Consider the following 22,019-nt stretch of genomic DNA (forward strand, 5'->3'; position numbering starts at 1 on the left):
GTTCCAGGGCTGGCTTCATTCTGGTGAGGCTCTAGAAATAATAACTTTACACTTTCCAGCTCACCTAATCTACAGGATGCACTGAGTGGGTACTTAGATGGGAAGTTTTACCTAGAGCTCTGTGGGATATAAACAAGGCAAAGGGTCCATTCACTGCCCTTAGAAGCTTGAAATCCAGTGAGGGACACAGTGCACACAGGCATGCACACACACACACAGACACACACACAAACACGAGAAGATAAATACCCCATGGTAGAAGCTGGGCAGCATCAAAACAGTGCTTCAGACAATAAGTAATGAATTAACTGCCAAAACTTATTCCAAAGACTCAATGGACTCAAGCTGGTTCTCCCCTCTGGGTGTCTCCTAGCAAGTACATCAGGAGCCAGAATTGAGTTTAGAGGGACCTGGGAAAAGCTCTCACTGCTTAAGAATGAGAGCTAGTGAAGCCAGTGAGGATTTCTTCTTTTGCTGAGAGATCCTCCTGAAGATGCTCATCTCACAGTGGTGAGAAAAGCACTCTGTGCACCGTCCTGTTATGGACACCAATTAAATGCCGTCTACTTGCTGAGCGCACATGCACAGAAAACATTTGTTCCGTCACTTACTTTGAAAGGACAAAAAGCCGATTTCATTCTTTCAATCTCTCATTTTTAGCGGGAGCAGCATCTGCTGCCATCTCCACTTCTCATTTCCTAGTGCCCGGAGCCTTGTCCCCTGGGTGGGGCTCCTGGCTAATATGAAATAAGACACGATATCACAAGGCAAGCACTTGAGGCAGGTCCACAAAAGGCCCTGCCTCCTACTGCACAAGCTGACACTCAGGCACATGGGGAGCCAGCAGCTCTCAGAGAAGGGCCATGGAAACCTTTTAGGAATGATTCCTCAAAGTCAAGTGGGGAGCCAGTCCTTGAAAACCTACCTTGCTCATGGCAGTAAGAGCAGGGTCACAGGCAGCATCGAGATCCTGAACCAGCAGCTGAATACTGTTGGAAATGACACTGTAAGGCAAACACATGACACGTTTCAGTGACGAGCCTAAAACACTACCAGTCGTCTTCTCTGAACTGGGGTTCCTGGAGCTCCCATCCTGTATTTCAAGAGGGAGACAACAACATTTCTGGCATTCCCACTGGCTGGTCTCTTCCTGTTAAGACATCCTGTCATCCCTCTGTGTGGTCTAGCCATGGAATTGCCATGGGGACTCTCTCTGATCCCCACCCCCAAATCCCTTCTGGGCTCCCACAAAAATCTGCTATCCCAGTTCTCTCAAATACTTGTGTTAGTGCTGCATACAGAAGCCAGAGAAACAGTAAACTAAAAAATAACCCCATGCCTAAAAGGAATTTCAAGACTTTGTCAATTAATTTCTTAAGTGAAAGCTGATCCCTGGCCTCTCCTGCAGAACACGGGTAGAACAGGAACTGATCACATTGGGTTCATTCTTCAGGGTAACACCAGGAAGGGAATAACCGAGTGAGCTTTTCTTCTCAACTGGACTGGGCCTTAGTTCTCAGTGTTCTATCTATCTCTATAAAGACAAGCCTGGTGCCTGAGCTGGGAGTTCTAGGTCTCTCCATGCACACATGGCACACACAGAGTCACTACTAAGATCAAGCATCATGCTTTTCTATAACTCTATAACTTTTCCATAATTCAGCAATATTGGGCACACGCCATTTCATGCACTGACTTCTATCTGGTAGGCAGAAGGCAGGATGGCTGAAACTCGCCATGGGAAGCCCTCTGTGCTTTGACATGGGGTGGCATACAAGGATCCATGCCCCATTCAGGGATGCTGCAGAATGAGGGTTTTCTCCCCTCTACAACTGCAGAGGACAGGCAAACTGCTGCCTATCCTGAAGAGCCCAATCATTCACAGGCTCCTGGAGAATACAGGATGCTATCTACCCTGGGGCCCCAAAAGAGATGAAGCCTGCACCAGCAAAAGGCATCTTCAACCACAGGTCTTGGGGGAAAAGCAGTCCAACAGCCTGTGTTACTCTGGATAGGATGACAGAAGTGGGTTGGGCAGGTCCCCTGAGGAAAGATGGTGGCACCTACGTGCTGAATGTGTCCATCTCCCCCGTCAGGTTGATCCTTTCAATAAGGCTTGCATCAACTTTTTCTTTGAGTTTTTCTTCAAGCTGTTAGGAAGCAAAGAAAATTATGACATACTTAATGATAGCCCCAAAGAGGATTATGCAGAACATCTCCTTTAAACAAGGGCTCATTTATGCAAACAGGTAAAGAATATGTGATGTTGTCAGCTTGAAGAATTTCAGGTATGGAAACTCCTTCCACTAATTTACAGTTTAGTGAATAAGCCCAGGGAGTTAATGTCTAAGGCAAAGAGAGATTAAGTACCTTGTCCAGTGTTCCTGGGCCAGAGTCCGAGGCAGGATTTGGAACCAGGTCCTTCTGACTGTAAGCCTATCCCTTTATCCACTACACCACACATGTAATACACTGTAATGGTCACCTGCTAAAAAATTCCCTCGTCACCATCACTAGGTTTGCCAATGAACTCTGAAAGCTTTTGTAGAGTTGAGCGGATACCATGGATTTTCCTCTTCTACTTTCTCCCAACATCTCAGAAGAAAACTGCTCTCGGCTAGGAACTCCCAGAATCTCCACAGACGCCTGGGAGCTGGGGAAGCCCTGGACTCGCTGCTGTGTACCCTTTGTAGCCATCAGACCGACTCAAGGGGAGCTTCAGCCCAGGCTCTCCCTGGAACCTTTCCTTAGGCTGTGCCTTCTTGTAATGTACGGCATATGCCAGAGACAACTGGCCTTAGTCACCAGAGATGGCAAACAGGACCCTCCTATTCTCCAGGATGACTGTGTTTGTAATGAGGGTTTCCTACAGAAAAGATCAGTGAGAAGGAAAGAGGAGCCCAGTGTCTTCTCTCAGTTCCATTTCTTGTTTCTGGAGTAGATGAAGGTACAACATACACAACAATGGGACTATTTGAATCATTTGAAGCAAATGCTACAAACCCATGTAGTCCCCCTGGGCATGCCTGCCTCACTTCTCCCTTCTCTTCTGATTCCCCTTCTTGGCCCTCTCCCTCACGTTGGGCACATTTTCCCTGCTGCCCCCTGCCCTATCTTCTGACTTGTTTCTGAAGCCCATGGTTATTTTCAGGAGGGAGAGGGGCATGGCTGGAAATCCCCCACAAGGCTTCCCTCCCTCCCCACTGACTCACAGGCATTTCAAGTGGGAGGGGGGAAAGATGGCAGGTGGACATTGGCGCACCCCACTTCTCCACTGCTTTCAGGCCTAACTAGTCAACTCAGGGACTTCTACATTAACCCACACCCCATGCCACTGCTGTGAACCCAAGGTTTGGGAAAACCAAACAAGGCTGCTTGTAATAAGAAAGTGGTGAAGCTTTCTCTCCTGGGCAGTCACAGGCACTGCTGCAGACTCTGTAGGTCATTCACCGGGCAGCCCCAGACATTACCGCTAAATGCCTCCTCCCCTCCAACAATCCATGCCTGCTTTTCACTGGGTCAACACAAAGAGTGAAGTCTCTGGGGAACACTTTCTATTTGGCCTCACACGCTCTTCCCTTGGCGTACAAGAACTACAAGTTACACCGACTCAGTAATAATTTATGTCAGTCTTCCTTCGACCCAGACAAACATAAAGAATCAGCCCGAACAGGAGGAAAAGGCTGAGCCTTTAACAGTCGTCCTCTTGGCGTCTCGACAGCCTCTGGTGAGCTTCATGTCGAGCACAGAAAGGTACAGAGAGAGGGCTCTTCTGTGGCCCCCTCCACTCCTCCACTCACTGAGACACCGCCACTTTTGGTGGCTCCGACAGTCGTCAGCCTTTCCTGCAACGCGCTTCCTAGACGTCATTGGCCCAAACACAAGCTGCTTTTTTAGGCAGAGTGAGGATGCGATGTCAATTTCAGAAGACGGACGCAAACCTCTAGGGACCTCCCTCAGTGGGTACCACTCCTGAGAATGGAATCGCTGGGCAGTGACTCATCATGGCTAAAGGCCAAGCATCAGCACAGCCCCCTTCCACAAGGATGCTGGTGTTACCAGGCACATCCTTGCCCTCCTTGTATGAGGGGATGCCAGTGACCCACTTTCAGGAGGAGGGCCTGCCCTGAGCCACTCACTGGGCTCCCCTGCTCAGTCACTGCCCTCCAGGGGTAGCCTCTGCTACTGAAAGAGCTGCTCCTGGTCACAGGCGGGAGCTGGAGAAGAGAAGCAGTGAGGTAGATGGGAAAGGTTTGTGATGACAGGACCCAAGCTCGAATCTCACATCTGCTACTCATCCCCTGTGTGATTTAACCTCTCAGCATTTCACTAGCCTCCTCTGAAAAATAGATCAAGAGGTCTTCACCTCCTTTGTGCCCTGGACCCTCAAGCAGCTGTCTGGAGGGGCCTAAGGATCCCTTCTGATGTTTTTAAATGCACAAAACAAAATCTATAGGATCACAAAGGAAATCAATTGTACCTAAAAAGTTATCCAAACATGAAAATGAATGTGTTCACAGGCCTTGGGTTCAGAACCTCTGGCATATCAGCATCTCCTATGTACTCTTCTGCTGCCAGGAATATGACTCTAAACTTGGGTCATGTACAATAGTCAACATGACCATCCAAGGTCAAAGGCACATGCTGCCCATCCACAGACAACTGAGAAGCTGCCAAAGGAGAAAGAGCCATGTGCTAGCAGTGGCCATCAGGTTATTTGGTGAAAGATCCAAAGGCTCATAGATATAAAGCTGGAAGGGTCCTCAGAAGCTGCCTAGTCCAAACCCCTCACTTTATAAATGAGCAACCCAGGGAGCTGAGTGACCTGACCAAGGTCACACAGCAGGGGCACAATGAGATTTGCTTTGGCTTGAACTTTTTTGTGGGAACAAATCAAAGCGTACTTAGGTGGCTTTTGGGAAGTGTCTTTTGTTTCAAAACAAAGTGCATTATACATTTTTTAAATGTTTCTTTGATAAAAACAAACAAATCAGCCAGATGCATCTCTAAACTGTATGGAGCTGGCACCCACTGCCTTTCCCAATGGCTCAATCTGCTTGCACTAAGAATGAGGTGCAGGGGTGAAGAGGGGATGTTGGTCTGCTCACCTGCTGGGTTGTGGCCAAGCAGTACTCAGCTGTGCTTAGGATGCTGCAGATAAGACACAGCTCCTCCAGAGTGAACTTGGCCACTTCTGAGCCCTCCTTCTCCTTGAGGAGGCTGCTGATGGTCAGCCCTCCACTGGTGCTAGTGGTCCTGAGGAAGAGGAAGAGGAGGTGGTCAGTCCCAAACTCTTAATGTGCTTCCTGAGCAGGAAAAAGGCCGGCTTGCAAGACAAAGCACCAAATGGACTGGACTTGACCCAAGTCCAAACCTAATAAGCCTCTTTCCTACTGACCTTACCTTGACCCTCATCTGTTTAAATCCTCTGAGCAACAGTTGTAGGGAGTACAGACATCAAGTCTTACCTAGTCATCAGTGGGATGTTCACTCCATATTTGATCATTAGAGAGCCTGTAGGGGTTGCCTAGTTAGTCTGGCATTTCCTGATAGGAAGAACTCCTTCTGGCTCATTAGGGACACAGAAACTGGTTCCTGGTTTACTATTTTCAGATAATTTTGCACTGGAACTGAAATTCTGCATTTTGGTACAGAGGCCTTTAGACAAGAGAAGCATCTGGAAATTTAAATATTAACCAATACTAATTGGGTCCCTATTACAATTCAACTCAACATGCATTTTACTGAGACCCTACAATATACACTCGGCACTATGCTTGGTATGGGGGCACCAAAGGAAGAGAACAATACAGCTGTAAGCTCCGAGAGCTTACATTCTACTTGTCTACCATGTGCAAAGCAATATATCCAATAAAACACATGCAGTTCTCATATGACTAGCATCTAAGGTTAACAATAAATGTTGACTGAGCGACTGCTAAATGTAAAGTACTTCTCAGGTCTGCTGGAGATACAAGACGGCTCTGACGTGACCCCTGCCCTTGTCTGATGGTGGCAAGAAACCAAAATGACAGGCAAGGTAATTTCTGCAATTCTGATGATGTGCCCATCTTCTAGAGGGAAATCTAACAGGATTAGAATATTTCCTATCTACTCTGACTACTGAAAGCTCAAGTCATCCAAGAAAATGAAGTGGGCCTCCCGGGCAGAGAACAAACAAGATTTCCAAGATGACATGCTTGCAGAACTCAGCCCAGAGTATTGGCACATATTTTATTTTTCTTTCCAAATAATGCAGAGAAAATGTAACACATTTTACTGATAACAGCAGAAGGCCAAACCACAGCCTTGGGGACAGATTATGTAGAGTAAGCTGAGAGGCAGATTTTTGGTTACAGGTCAAATCCTATTACAAGGAAAATTTCTAAGTAACCCCAAATATTTTCAAACCCTAATCAATGACTCATCAACTGTAAGCAATAATCAATGACAAAATAACACTGATAGTCTCTTGGATCTGACTGTAGTTGTCCATACAGTTGTTTTCCTTAAAAGGCACAAAGGGCTTGCAATATAGAGGAAGTTGTTTCAGATCCTTAAAAACCCCATCAAGGCCTTGGCTTCCCACATGCTCACTAACTACTGGCTTATTTACTGGCTCACAATGAGGTAAGCTTAGTCTAGTAACTAGTGGCACATCCCAAGGAATTTCCTCACCAATCTCAATCATATAATGTTAGAGCACAATATTTAGGATAAATTCCTTCTCATTCAGATCTTGTGTCGCCACATGAAAAGTGGAAAAGAGAACACAACTCACTTGGGTAAGTTGCCAGAGAGGATTTTCCAAGCGTATTCCCGGAGATACTTCTGGAATATGGTGGTCAGAGCAATCATTGGCTCCCCAGTGCTGAGCTGTGAGCACTGTACCATGCATTTCTTGTAATAGACAAAGAGGTCAGCACAGCTAGGCAGCACAACCCCGCCTTCATCCGTGTTTGGTTTGGGAGGCCCCATGGCCTTGAAATCAGCAACAAATCGATCAATCAGTTCCCCAAGATTCCTAATAGGAGGAGAGAAATGTAATTTTTCCAGTGAAGATGAAATAACACCTTACAATACAATAATATATGTATGAGTTGGTAATTTCAAAAGCACTTCACAATAAGGACACTAATGAACAACCTTGTGTTTGCAGAGCATTCTCTATTTTTTAAAGCATTTTCCCATCGACAAACTCACTGATCTACATGAGAACCCTGCCGCACAGGAGGAGCATATAATGGTCTTTCCATTTCACAGATGGCAGAGCTAAAGTCTGGAGAAATGAAGTGATTTTTTCGATTTTCACAGTCATTTAGCAATAAATCTGAGACCAGAAACCACCCTTTAGGGAGACTAATTCTAATATAATACTGATATGCTTCTACAAAAGGAAAATCTAAAGCACAGGGAGGCCCAGAATTCAGAGAAAACTCATGGGAAAGCCAGGCCTAGAACTCATGATGACCAATGCTTGGAATCACCCAGTTTCAGAACTGGAAGGAAGCTCAAAGGCTGTCTGTGGCCATTATCCAAATGGTGACTACCCACAACATCATTCACAATAAGTAGTCCTCCAACTTCCAAGTGAAGACCTTCTTGAGTGATGAGAAACTCAGCTCTCCTCCCCCTTCCCCCTCCAAGAAAGTCCATTGTACTTCAGGCCAGCCCAGTAGATAGTTTTATATATATTGAGCAATAATCTGTCCCCTGTTTCTTCTAGTTTTGTACTTAAGGGCCAAGAATAATAAGTCTGGTACCTCCTCTGAGACAACTTTTTAAATACTTAAAAGAAAGTTATCTTGCTTTCCCCAGCTTTCTCCAGCTCCAATGCTGTCCCCATCACGGTTGCCTTCGGGTTGCCCTCTTCTGGGCATACTCTTAAGCCTCTCTTGGCCAATGGGCTGACCTGGGCTGACCTGGTTCTCAGCTTCTTTGAGATCTACCTGCCTGTGAACTTTCTCAGTCCAAACTGCCTATGGATCTAAGGAACGGAGGAGGAGAGGGCTTGAGGAAATTAAGATCTCAGGCAAACTTCTAGAAATGACAGCTTTCACTGGTCCTCCAATTCCATGTAAAGATACTGTCAGTCAGGCCTCAGCCCCTTTGGCTCTTGTGCCCATTCAGGCTCTATTTCTGGTCTTAGAGCAGAAATCCAAATGTGCTTGGCAAAGCTGTGCCACTGCATGGTATCCCCTTCCGTATGGTCACCAGTAAAACAAAAGGGGCTTTTCCCACCTTTTCATACTTTGGGGTTACCAGGGAGTGTTTGAGAAACGCAGCTGTGCTTCTAAAAAGTATTTACATTAAGGAACAGGAAGAAAAGGACAACCCCCCCCACACACACACACACAGCACCAATTAGCACAAACACAAGAATACTGACATTTTATTCAAGTGTTTTTGTTATTGAAACCTTATTGTAACCAGATGTGGTAGAGTAACTAACTGCCCTCCAACAGCTTCAGACTTCTTCTGGTCCTTTGTTTGGTATGAAGGCCAGAGAGAAGAGTAAAGTCTGGCCCTTCTGAGGGGCCTAGAAAGTTCAATGGGCTCATTCTCCAGATCTGACTCATCCTACATATTCCCCAGTCAGCACCCTCACACAACTGGGTGGTCTCCTGGCTATGTTGTCCCTCTACTGAAACACCATTTTGGGGGGACATTAATACACAGTTAGCGGAGTTGTGAACTGATCCAAACATTCTGGAGAGCAATTTGGAATTATACCCAAAGGTCTATAAAACTGTACATACCTTCTGACCCAGAAATATCACTACTAGATCTGTATCCTCTGTGTGTGTGGGTATGTGTGTGTGCGTGCCTGTGCATGTATTTATATCAGCTCTTTTTGTGGTGACAAAGAGTTGGGAATTATTAATTAGGCAAGAGCTGAACAAGCTGTAGTATATAGTGATGGAATACTATTAAGTTATAAAAAATGACCAGCAGGATGGTTTCAGAAAAACATGGGAAGACTTATATGAACTGATACAAAACGAAGTGAGCAAAACCAGGAGAACATTGTACACAGCAACAGTAATATCATATGATGATCAACTGTGAATGACTTAGTAATTCTCAGCAATACAATGATCCAAGACAATTCCTAAGAGACTTATGATTAAAAAAAAAACGCTATCCAAAGCCAGAGAAAGAACTGATATAAGTCTAAATGCATATTGAAACATAATTTTTAAACTTCCTTTATTTTTCTTGGGGTTTTTGTTTTGTTTTTGCCACATGACTAACGTGGAAATGTTTTGCATGATTTCACATGTATAATTAAGATCATATTTCTTGCCTTCACAATGGGTGGGGGAAGGGTAGGAGGGAGAGAATTTGGAACTCAAAATTTTTTTTAAATGAATGTTAAAAATGAATAACCATTTTTGTTCCAGTCTCTTGCCTTCATTTAATCTTTTTTTAATTTTATTTTTCAAATGCTTTAATTTCTGATTTACATCATTCATTTCCGCCAGATTTTGAGTTATAAATTTTCTCCCCATTTTTCCCCTACCCACCGCCCCAAAATAGCAGTCCCACAAGATATTCCCTCCTCCAATCTGCTCTCTCCCATACTTTCTCCCATACCCCTTTCAACTTTTCCAGTGGATCTCCACGCCCCAGTACCTGTATATCTTATTTCCCAATTACATGTAAAATAGTATTAATAATAGCATATATATTTATTTATTTGAATATTTGATTTTAAAACTTTGAATTCCAGATGCATTCCCTTCCTCCCTTGTCACCCACCCTTACTGGGAAGATAAGCAGTTCAGTATAGCTTGTACATGTGTGGCTAATGCAAAACAATAACATAGTAGATATATTGTAAAAGACTGACTATATTTCCCTCCCTCCTATCCCACCTCCCACTTGTTCTATTCTCTACTTTGATCCCATCCCTTTTCAAAAGTGGGTGCTTCCAACTTCCATCCCCCCCAGCCTGCCCTCCCTTCCATCATCCCCCCTCTTATGACCTCCCCCCCACTCTCCTGGAGGGTGAGATACCCTATTTAGTGTGTATTTCATTCCCTCCCCAAGCCAAATTCAATGGGAATAGGGTTGACCCATTCTCTTTTGCCTTCCTATTCTTCCCCTCCATTGTAACCATTTTCCCTTGCCTCTTCTATATAAGATAGTTTACCCCATTCTGTCTCTCCCCGTCTCCTCTCATTATATTCCTCTCTCACCTCTTAATTTCACCTTTTAAGTATCATCCCTTCCTGTTAAATTGGTCCTGTGCCTTCTATCTATGTATATCTACAAACATATATATATACACATTCACATATGTATTCATATGCCCATATACCCCCATATACATATAGACATATGTATATTTCTATTCCCTTCAACTACTGAGAAAAGTTTCATAAGTTACAATTATTGTTTTTCCATGTAGGAATGTTAATAGTTCAACTTTGATAAGTTCCTTATGATTTCTTTTCCTTATTTACCTTCTCATGCTTCTCTTGCTTCTTGTATCTGAATGTCAAATTTTCTATTCAACTCTGGTTTTTTCATCAAGAATGCTTGAAAGTCCTCTATTCTACTGAATAACCATATTTTCCCCCTGAAACATGATACTCAGTTTTGCTGGGTAGGTGATTTTTCGTTTTAATCCCAGCTCTTTTGTCCTCTGGAATATCATATTCCAAGCCCTTCGATCCCTCAGTGTAGAAGCTGCCAGATCCTGGGTTATCCTGATTTTGTTTCCACAATATTCAAATTGTTTCTTCCTGGCTGCTTGTAATATTCTCTCCTTAATCTGGGAATTCCGGAACCTGGCTATAATATTCCTAGGAGTTTTCTTTTTGGGATCTTTTTTCAGGAGGTGATTGGTGGATTCTTTCAACCTCTATTTTGCCCTCTGGTTCTTAAACATCAGGGCAGTTTTCTTTGAGAACTTCCTGGAGGATGATTTCTAGGTTCTTACTTTGATCATGGCTTTCAGGTAGTCCAATAATTTTAAAATTATCTCTCCTGGATCTCTTTTCCAGGTCAGTGGTTTTTCCCATGAGATATTTCACATTGCCTTCTATTCTTTCATTTGTTTGGATCTGTTTAACAGCATCTTGATTTCTCATAAAGTCATTAGCTTCCATTTGCTCCAATCTAATTCTGAAGCAATGATTCTCCTCAGTGAGCTTTTGAGATTCTTTTTCCATCTGGCAAATTCGGCTTTTTAAGGCAGTCTTCTCTTCATTGCCTTTTTGAGCCTCTTTTGCCAGTTGAGTTAGTCTGTTTTTTAAGGTGTGATTTTTCCTCAGTCAGGCTGTTGACTCTCATTCCGTAATTTTCTTGCATCGTTCTCATTTCTCTTCCCAATTTTTCCTCCACTTCTCTTATCTGCTTCTTAAGGTCCTCTATGGCCTGTAACCAGCTCGTATTTTCCTTTGAAGCTTTTGGTACAAGAGTTCTGACTTCACTGTCTTCCTCTTGTTCCATGCTTTGCTCCCTTTTGTCCCCAAAATAGGAGTCTAATGTTGGAATCTTCTGTCTGCTTTGTTTCCTTTGCCTGGTCATGTTGCCCCTCAGTCACTTGACCCCTGGGCTTTTTGCCACAGTAGGACTCTGCCACCAGACAGGGGAGATTTTGTCCCAAACGCTGGGGTTTTCTCAGCTGCCGGAGGTACTAGATGGGTGCCCTCTCTGAGGTCTCCATACGCTCTGGCAAGCTGGACATACACCCCAGGACCTCCACCCTAGACTGCAATCCAGATCCAAGCAGGTTAAAGCAAGAGCGATTACCCCTCAGACTGGTGCTTGGTCCCCCTACACTGTGCAGGCCAGGAGCTGAAGCTGCCATGTGGCGCTGGCTGGCTGTGCCAGTGTCTCAGTGGCTTCTCTCCCCGGGGGTAAAAGCTGATGCACTCCCACTTACTGGGTCCCAAAGTCCAGACCGCACTGACCTCTCACTTTGTCCTTCGCGTCTATGTGTTGATAAATCTGGAAACAGCCACAGCTGCTGCTGATCTGGAGTCCCTCTGGCCAGTGGCTGGTCAGGCCTGCCCTGGGGCTAAAGCCTTGGGGTGGGGCTGGGCTTGGCTCCCAGAGCTCTGCACTGGCCACTTGCTGCCAGCCTGCCAGGCTGTCCTCAGAGAGAGATTAGCTTCTCTGTATCATTTTGTGGCTTCTGCAGCTCCAAAGTTTGTTTAGAGTTCCCTTTTTACATGGATTGGGGAAGGTGGAAGCCGGAGAGGTGGGGAGATCCTGCTCTGCCATCTTGACTCCACCCACCTTCATTTAATCTGCTTCTCCTTGCTAACATGCTCCTCTCTTCTCCAAATGCCCCATCCTCCAAGTGGCCTGAGGGCCCCTGGCTGCCCACAGTGGTGGCTCCAGTCCACACTGATCAGAGCAGGGCTCATTTCATCCTGTGGGCTCTTTTCCCTAGCACCTTACACAGAGTAAGCACTCAATAAATACTTGATTACTGACTGGCTACTTGTTTCTCTCTCCGAATTATTGTTTCCCACCTGCATCATGGCACAGACACTGAATCTTTAGTTCCTGGTCACCCAGGATATGGTTTTCTAACCCTAATAAATATAAGAACTGGGGGGGACCTGAGACATCATCTTAGTCACACCCCATTTTACCCAGAAGGAAAAAGATGGCCCGAAGCGTGAAAATGACTTGCGTAGTGAGTACACAGGCGACTGAGCATATAAAACCAGCCCCTTGAGGGCAAGGTCAGGGTCAGATATGGGGAGGTGGGGAGTCCCCCACAGCACCTTAATACAAGGCTAAGCCACAAGGCAGGTGCTCAGTAAACATTTGACTGGATTTCCAGGATGGTGTGAGACTATGAGAGCAGAAGCTGTGTCAACCTTCTGCTTAAAAGATTCTGATCCCCAAGCCTGTACTGCAAACCAAAACCAATGCCAGAACATTGGGATTTTCTTCTGTTAATTATTCATCTGTTCCTGAAGAAGTGAGAGTCAGAAAACTTACTCATCTGCTCCCTCTTTCAGTGCCAATCCTAGGGAGTCCTATTATAGATTAATATTTTTCAGATACTATATAATACATTTTAACTTCTAACTCCAGGAATTTCCTATATGTTGTGGGCTGCCCATCCAGCTCCCATATTTTAGGTGCATTCTTCCAGTGCTACTTTTCATCTCCTTGGAAGGGGCACAAATTGGCCAGAGAATTCTTTGCCCCCATTTCCCCTTTCTCTAGTCCAAAGGCCAAGTGTGAGAGGGTGATGGAGCCAGTGTAAGTTTCACAGGAAAAAAAAAGTGATAGAAGGGACAGCAACCTATTGGAAATGAGGGAAGTTAAGACTGCTTCATTCACTTTGAGCAGCCAAGCCCCTAAATACGAATCGAGGGCCTCCAAGGATCTCTGCTATGTTCTGGGGAAGGTAAAAAGCAGTCTGAGACTTCTCTATGTCCATCAGTGGCACCAAGACTGACCCAACTATCCAGGCTTGGGGGTTGTCTTCAGCTCCTCCCTTTCCTTCTGCCAAGTCCTCTCACCTCCCCAATATTGTTCACATATTCCCCTTTTTGATTTCCACTGCTACCACTCTACTATAGACTCCCATTCCCCTCCATAAACACTACCATCTCTAGATCAGTCTTCCCCTCCCTTTGCTTTTGCTTGGTGCCAGAAAGTCTTTTATACAGGCCTGCTACTAAGTTCCCAAAACATACTCTTATTAGCAAATAATGTGCATCTGGACAATCTGAAGAATAAAGTCTTTTTAACATTTCACAACATGATTGATAAAGATATAAAATGGTTAGCTAAGTGTTTTTAAAATAGAAAACAAAGATTTTGGGGTTTTTTTTCCAAGCAATCTTTGGAAAACCTATGAGCAAGAGTCACACAGAATGAGAGGGCCTGTTGTAATTTGCATTTCAGAGGGAACATCCACATCTCAGAGGTCACAGAGTCACTGAAGTGTCAAAGTAAGTATTTTTGTTACAAGAGAGCTTAAGTATATGTGGCACTGCAACAGCAGCCACTCTAGGTACCCCTGGAAGCCTGGTGTCTGCATGGGGATGTCGGAAATACTCCAAGGGAATATGTCAAGGACCACAGGAAAAAGCCATTTGCCTTAGAAGTTAATCACGTGATGCAGATTGAAATCAGCAAAACCAGAAGAACAAGTTACACAATAACAACAGCATCATCAAATGACAAACAACTTTGAAAGACTGAAGAACTCCACCTAGCCCAGGGACCATCCATAACTCCAGAGAACCACTGATGGACAAGAGAGAGAGGGAGATCACAAGACATAGGCTTTTGGACATGGCTGGGGACTATGCGTTTTTGTTATAAGGTCCTGAGTCTCTGTAAGAGCTGCTCTGTGGAGGGAGCTTGCTCTAACTTGGGCAATACCTGACTATATAATTGTCAGGTGACAGGGGTTCTTGCCTATCAATGAAAGTCAAAGAGGGAGCTCAGTGGTTACTGAAAAGGCTTACTGAGCTCCTGGCAGCTCTCAGCAGGATCTGAAATCTGTGAAGCCAACTTAGTTCACATAAAGTCTGATTACTAAGATTGGTGGTTATTTCTTTAGTGTCCCGTCCATCTCTCTCTCCTTTGAGATGCTTCCAAATAGCAGGGCTTGACCATTGCCGAAGTAACACAAGTCTGCTTCCTCTGTGCTGCCCAGATTCCTTTTCTGGTGACAAGAAAACAATACGGGCATGTGGTGGTTAGCTCCTGTTTTCTTCCCTGAAGTTTTGGCTGTGAAAATTTAGCTTAAGCTGAGACTTTGTGCATTTGAAAATATTTCTCAAGATAGCACTGTGATTTCTACAGAGTGGAAGCAGAGATAATGGGAGTATCCTGGGAGTAAAGATAGTGGTAGCACAAGAACAACAGGGAAGAAGCAAAGCAAGGGGAAAAGGATCCTACAAAAAGCCCAGCTTCTCCCAATAGAAGACATCATCTCTGACCTGATTAGGGCAAAGGTGACCCAAGCAAGAGGAGAGGGGGATAATGAAATTTTTCCACTATAAACAGAAAGTACATAATCACAGGTATAGAAGATCCATTACCTTCTTCCTTAAGTGTAAATGAAAAATAAAAAAGAGTCATGTTATCTAGTGGCTAATATTTTTTTTTTAGATGTCACTTTTATTTTACTTTTTTTTTTGGTTCAACTAACAAGCAAAATTATGTTCCGTTCTCCCAAGCCACCACAGAGTTAGGGGAGTTACAGGGAGAGACAAGACCTTATAACAAAAATGCATAGTCCCCCAGCCATGTCCAAAAGCCTATGTCTTGTGATCTCCCTCTCTCTCTCGTCCATCAGTGGTTCTCTGGAGTTATGGATGGTCACTGGGCTAGGTAGAGTTCTTCAGTCTTTCAAAGTTGTTTGTCATTTGATGATGCTGTTGTTATTGTGTAACTTGTTCTTCTGTTTCTGCAGATTTCAATATGCATCAATTCATACAAGTCTTCCCAGCTTTCTCTGATACCATCTGCTCTCATTTTTTTGTGTTGTAATAATATCTCATTACATTTGTTTATCATAATGCATTCATTCACTTCTTTAGCTTAGTTCCTCATAACTATAAAAAAATTTTGTACATGAGTCCCTTTCTTCCTTCTTTGATCCCTTCGGTGTACAGGCCTACAGAGGTATCACTGCGTAAAAGAACATGCACAGTAATGCTTTTGGAGCATAATTCCAAAATAATTTCCAGATTGAGGCTAATATTTTTCAACCTCAAGTCCTAGAATTAAGGGAAGGCCTACACAGCACTGCTGAAAGGATGGCCAAAGCGACCACTCCTTAACTGGATACCTTCTCCTTATGGGGTATACTTAAAGAGCCTGGCTCTGGTCTCCTTCAGACACTAACAGCATTACCCTCCCTAACCTTCTGTTGGGATTTCCCAGTCACTAGGGAGGTATTCAGGAAATTGGAGTCAAAACCAGATGGGATGCTGGGGAGATGTTAGAATGAAATTAACAGCAACAGTTAACAAGTAGTTAGCAAGACTGATTGAACACCTATGGAATATTGTGCCAGGCAGCTCAGGAAAAGGCAAAAGATTGAGAAGAAGTGCTTTCTGCCCTCAGAGAACTCAGGATGTACACACGGAACTAGGTTAATAGACATGGGGGGGGGGAGGGGTTGCACTTAACTAATGTGCAAATTATGCAAACTGACTTACCGTCATGATCAGTATAAGCATAAAAGGATCCAGGCTGGTCAACCAATGAAAGCAAAGACACATGTGACTAGTCTGAGTGGTCTACTGATACTGATGAAATACTAAAAGACCTGGAAGAAAGCCTCCAATGCATTGGACAGATCCTCTGTGGAGGCCTGATGGATGGACACAGACAAGAATCATGTAGGAGATGAACACACAGATGACCACGAGCTGCCCTGGTGAGCAGGAATCAGAAAGGTAAGAAGAGGAGTGGGGGGAGCCTGAGGCTCAAGACAGTAAGGGCTGTAGTCACTCTTTTCTTTAAATAGATTCAGAAACTCTTGGGGGAAAGGGGGGGCGAGGGCAGGCAGGTAACAGCCAATCCTGTGAGGCCTGGCAGCTGATAACCTCTCCTCTCCCTCGTCATCATACTTCCAACTTTGTTGTATCTCTGTCATCCTCACATTGACCTGTCCGGTGTTGTTCCCCTCTGAATCATCTCTCTTCTGTTCCCCCTGCCATGCTTGCTTGTTGTTTCTTACCCTTTGTCACTGACTCTTCTCACACCCCGCTTCCATGACATGTTAACCCTCTCCTCTCCCCCTCTCTCGCTCTATTTTGTTCCTTGGGGTGGTTCAGAAGGTGTCTCCGAGGAGCACCCAGCCTCAGGATGACTCTGGTGGGCTTGGGATTCAAAGCAGCCTCCTTCACTTATACCCACGAGTCAGGAGATATTTTTAACTAACCCATAATCATCGCACCTATTTGTATTTGACGAAGCTTGAGGGCTTCAAAGCCACACATGAAACAGTTTGGGAGTCATGATTACAATTTAATAGGGAGAGTGTAATATGTTCACAAACCAGTGAAACCAAGTAAAATATGATGAGGGAAAAGGATGACTGAAAAAATCTGCCAATGGGCAGACTGGCTTTCCAATGGGAGGAAAGGGAAGAGAGATCAAGGAAGTCTTTATGGAGGAAATGACTCCTGTGTTGGGCCTTGAAGTGAGAGAAGGATAGCAACCTGTAGAAATATGGGAAAAATGCATTCTACATACAATGGATGGCCTACACAATGGCACAGGGGCAAACGTACAGGACAGAATTGGGGAAGGGGCAAGCATTCCCTTTGTCTACAATGAAGAGTGGCATAATGAGGGGAATCACATAAAAAAAAAGTTGAAAAGGTGGTTTGGAGGGAAATCGTGAAGTGCCCTCAATACCAGGTTAAGGAATTTGCCTTTCATCCTAGAGGCAATAGAGAACCACTATAGATTTCTGAAAGGGGGGGTGGTGACCCAGAAAGTCCTGCACATCAGCAAAATTATTTTGGTAGCCGTGTGAAGAACAGACCAGAGGGAGTGAAGATTAAAGGAGACGTGACAAGCTGGAAAACCAATGAGGAGATTGTAACAATCCAGCCTGACTGAGGGTGGAGGCAGAGGGCAGTGAGCAGACAAAAAAAGACAAATAAGACATATTCTGGAGGCAGGATCAACAATATCTAGCTACTGCCGGGAGAAAAAGGAGCCCAAACTGCCTCCAAGCTTGCAGGGGGGTGAGTCCAGGGAGCAGTCACAGAGTCACTAGTTGCCGCTGGCTGAGCTGCTCAAGGTAAGAGGGAAAAGGGAGTGAGCAGAAGAAACCAAAGGAGTAAAGCGTCTCCACCTCGCCCACCTCTAATGGTTTATTCTTAGGATTTAGTAATAGAGTATCTGTACCAGAAGGAAACTTTCAGATGACCTAATCCAACACCTTCATTTGACACGAAAGGGAACAGATAACAGCACGAAGCTCTGAGAACCTAGGTTCAAACCCAGGTCCTAGTCCTTATTACCTGCACATCGCTTAACCTCTTCGGGCTTTAGTTTCTCTCTCTGTAAAAGAAGGGAGCTGGCCCAGATGACCTCGAAGGGCCCTTCCAGTTCTAGGATTCTGTGATTCTAGGACTCCTGCTGCCGCCTCCTGCTGCCCGCTCTGAATCTACAGTAGCTTTATCTATTCCAGCACACAGGTCTCTTACGAATGACTTCTGCTGATCTCCCAATGCTGTGGTAACATCCCCATAGTGGGGCCAACAGCAGTCAGAGCAGCCAGCACATCATTTTTCACAGGGGAAAAGGAGAACCTCTGTGGAGGAGAGATCTGGCTCCCTGCCCAAAGCATCACAAACAATGAGTGCTTTGTGAGACTCCCTGGTCACAGGAGAAGAGTGGAGATCAGAGCCATGCCAAAAGGAAGATACCTCTGGGAAAGTCAAGTTGGTTTCAGGTCCAAGCCATGGCATTCACAAGCACATGCTTTGTGCATTTCAATTCAGGCTTTTGGAAAATGAGTAGTTAGGTAGTATCAGACCAGAGTGACCAGAAGTTTCGGGCCTGGAACCAAGGCAGAAAGAAAATGATCTCCTCTGGGAGGGGGGTGAGTTCTCTGCAACTTAACATTCCAATACAATCAATGACTTCATTTTTCAGCAGTGCCTCTTAAATCATCTTTAGAGCTCCAATTCCAGAGTTGGCTGAATGGGTGAACGAACAATGTGCCAGCATCAAGAGGTCCAATTATTTTCAGCTCAAACAAAAAGATGTGGAAATAAAAGCCTTAACTAGCCTACCTGCCAACTGCCTTTAGGTTGAAATGCCAGGATTACATGCAATGATCAGATAGCAGGAAACGAGATGTTTTAAAAGTGCAATCGAAGGGGCAGAAACTGAGCACAAAAGAATTTTTTTTTTAAGTATAGCAACTTGTATTCAAAATCCATTTTCTGGGATTACAAATCTAATAAGAAATATTTCCGTTACTGGGGGAAGGGGAAAGAGAGAAAAACAGAATTCTATGAAAAGCAGATGAGAGATAATACTGCCCCACAGCATAATCCTCTCTGCAGAGGGTAGCAAGCCCATTTTTTTCCCTCACAGTTCAACTCTTGCAATGGTCCAGGGAAGAGGAGTCTGCCAAAACCCAGAAAATTATTTTAAGCTCAGAAGTTAAATATTTTCCTACGTTCTCCCTTCTGTCTCCCCCCCCCCGCCCAATTCCTCCCCACTAAAGAATTCTCCCAGCTCTTTAGGTGTCCTGAGCTCCTCCAAAGATCCACTTGCCACCCTCAGCAGGGGCAGCAGCAGCTCAGTTAGAAAAGCGATCTTTTGGAAATCTGTCCCCTGATGTAAAGCAGCCACCAGGGCAGAGCCTGAATGGTGGCTCTCATCTGCCCTGAAATTTCACAAGGCAATCACATTCATGCTGCAGGCTGGCAAAATGCTTTTTATCTTCTCAGCCTTGGTGTTTGCAAACAGCATCCATGTGAGATGGCACACTTTCCTCCTTCCTGCATTCCCAAAGCCTAGTTCTGAGTCTTGGCAAGCAGAGAGCTGGCTGTGAGGGGCTGGCACCCATGCCACAGAGGTGAAGAGGTAGGGGCCTTGCTGCCGGCTCCCCAGAGACACACATAAGCACCTGTGATTTCTATATACAACAAACTGTAAAATTCACGGCTACTAATGTTCAGGAAATGAAATGCCCTTAACAGATTTTCAGGGGCCCGGGCCTGCTGTCTCTCTCCCCCAACACCTGGAAGGGGCTACAGCACTGTAACATTAAATGTGGAAAGCAGATTGTAGGGAGACCCAACAGCTGGTTAGAGACCAAAATGCACAGGTAAGAGAAAGAACCAAAAAACGTTCATAACTCACTTGTCCTGGGATTCAATGTACACGTAGAGATGAGGCTCAAAACACTTGGAAATGATGCCATGAAATGGGTTTTCTGGGACTTTGGGCTTCTTTGGCTGGGGAGTCAAAAAAGCAGCATGTGAACATTCTCTGGCCACTGCTGAGCAGCTCCAAAGACAAGAGCCCCTCGAACCCGCTCCCGGCCCCCTGACCTAAGTGATCACGCGCCCGACGCTGTGGCTAATCACAACCAGGGGATAGTAAATGAGCTCTCAGCCAGGGTCATCTGCTCGCTTTGCTACCCCCCCAGCGTCAGTGTTACTTTGATGACAGGCCTTCCATTTACCAACTGTTTGACAAACCATGTCAGTGACTCTCCAGCAGCCGTCTAGACAGCCACACAGATTGTAAAATCACATCCGTGAACTCATTCCTTCTCCAAACATCGCTCTGAAAATAAATGGGGAGTCTTAAAATTCCTACATGTCACCTTTGTTTCTCTAGGCCTTCAGATTTATCACTGTCACCAAAGGGCCTTGCACTAAGTGGTCTTGCTAACAGAATTCTCTCAGGCCAGTCAAATAGAAGGGATTTTAAAGATCATCTGATCTTTAAAAAATCACCCTGATTTTATGGGTAAAGACGGTGAGAGCAGAGAGGAGTGACTTGTCCAAGGTCACCCGAAGAGCTGAAACTCAAGCCTGTGGCTCCTGTGCCTTCTGACCTTAAGCTGACCATTCTTTCCACTGTAACTGGACACTCAAACACTCTGTCAAACTGAACCAATGAGATCTCTTAACAAACAAAAAACATACAGAGATGAAACGCTAGCAGGAAGAATGGCTTGGGAAGGGGGCTGGCAGGACTTCTTTCCATGTATCTGACCCACAGAGCAGGAATGGCCAACACATTTTGGAAGAACTGATCATGTTCACTAGAAGCTAAAAGCTAACTTAACACACATTCCAGTCATCCCTTACTTAGTCCTAGTTTCATCTTGAGTGTTCCAGGCTACAGATTTTGGGGGGGAGGGGAGGAGGAGAGGAGGGGAAGGGGTGGTTAATGGAAGCCTACGGTCACTCACAATGGCCATAAGTTTAACAGATGTTACTTCCTTGTGTCTCAGAAGCATAATTTGCATTGCTGCCATTAGTTCTTCCCTGGAGATGAGAGGGGATCAGGGAAGCCCCCAGGATCATATCCATGGGGCCACATTGGAGGAATCTGGGGGCCTCTCTCCAGTCAGGTCAGTCCTGATTTGGAGGGTCTATAATGGGACTATGCATTTCTGGTGCCCCTCATGGGTTCCAAGACAGAATGGTCTAGGGTTTAGCAGAACCCTGGGTGAGACTGAAGAACAGCTGACAGAAAGGATGCTGGAGCCCTTAGCATAGCATCCTCGTGCACTTTGCCATTTCAGTTGAGTACACACAGGAAGAAAGCATGGGTGCGATATCCAAGCTCTTGACCAGGGCTGTGTCATGACGTGCGGTCAACACGTGCCTTGGGGAGTCTAAACTGGACAATGACGATGTCTCATTTCTGCATTGTTCAGTTTCCCCAATGGTCACTTCTCAGCTTAAAGACTCAATCATTCAGCAGTAGCATCTAGGATGGATTTCTGAGTGTGTGAATTCTGTCCAAAAGCTGCAGATGTTTAAACTATTTCCTCCTGGAGTTTGATGGAATAATAAAAGGTTCCTGTTGTCACAGTCAGGAGGGCTGCAGCTGGCCCTGTTTCCTTTGATAACCATCCAACATAAACAGATCAAATCAAACTGCTCAGATCCCCAAAAGGGTGTACTTGAGACCATGGATTTCTTATTTCTTGCCCTGCCCCTTTTTATCATGATGCCCTCATGCCCTTTGGTCAAGTCAATAAGCCTTTTTGCAGTACCTACTATGTGCATATATCCAAGTGTTGAGACTATAAAAGGACTTAATGACCTCCCAAGTCCCCTCTGAAACCTAATCCAACTCCTCCCCCTGCTCAAATTTAGTCTCTTCTTCCAGTATTGTCTCCATAGTGAGCTCTGCCCTCCTCTAAAGCCCAAAAACAGTAGCTGCCTAAATGACTAACAATGCCACTGGCCTGCAGTTGGCCCCCAAAGGGGTAGGAAGATATGTTTTTCCTTAGTTTTTTTTTTTTTTTTGCTTTTTGGAAGGGGGAGGGAAGGGCAATTGGGGTTCAGTGACTTGCC

At 45.0% G+C, this 22,019-nt stretch overlaps 1 protein-coding gene across 4 annotated transcripts in view; it reads right to left on the reverse strand.

The window, feature by feature from the left end:
* VPS53 (VPS53 subunit of GARP complex) overlaps window positions 1-22,019 on the reverse strand; it is a 144,549-nt gene that overhangs the window by 29,857 nt on the left and 92,673 nt on the right. For all 4 annotated transcript variants that reach the window (XM_069089707.1, XM_069089706.1, XM_069089710.1 and 1 more), the window contains 5 exons: window positions 19,840-19,934; window positions 6,782-7,024; window positions 5,109-5,256; window positions 2,068-2,150; window positions 926-1,004 (listed from right to left, as the gene is read on the reverse strand). In XM_069089707.1, coding sequence (XP_068945808.1) covers window positions 926-1,004; window positions 2,068-2,150; window positions 5,109-5,256; window positions 6,782-7,024; window positions 19,840-19,934 — 648 coding nt within the window. The remainder of the gene's footprint in view (window positions 1-925; window positions 1,005-2,067; window positions 2,151-5,108; window positions 5,257-6,781; window positions 7,025-19,839; window positions 19,935-22,019) is intronic.

This window comes from Petaurus breviceps, unplaced genomic scaffold (genome assembly GCF_028583685.1).
Source record: "Petaurus breviceps papuanus isolate PSGF00001 unplaced genomic scaffold, PetGlider_PUasm1.0 186, whole genome shotgun sequence".
In the NCBI taxonomy this organism is placed as follows: domain Eukaryota; kingdom Metazoa; phylum Chordata; class Mammalia; order Diprotodontia; family Petauridae; genus Petaurus; species Petaurus breviceps.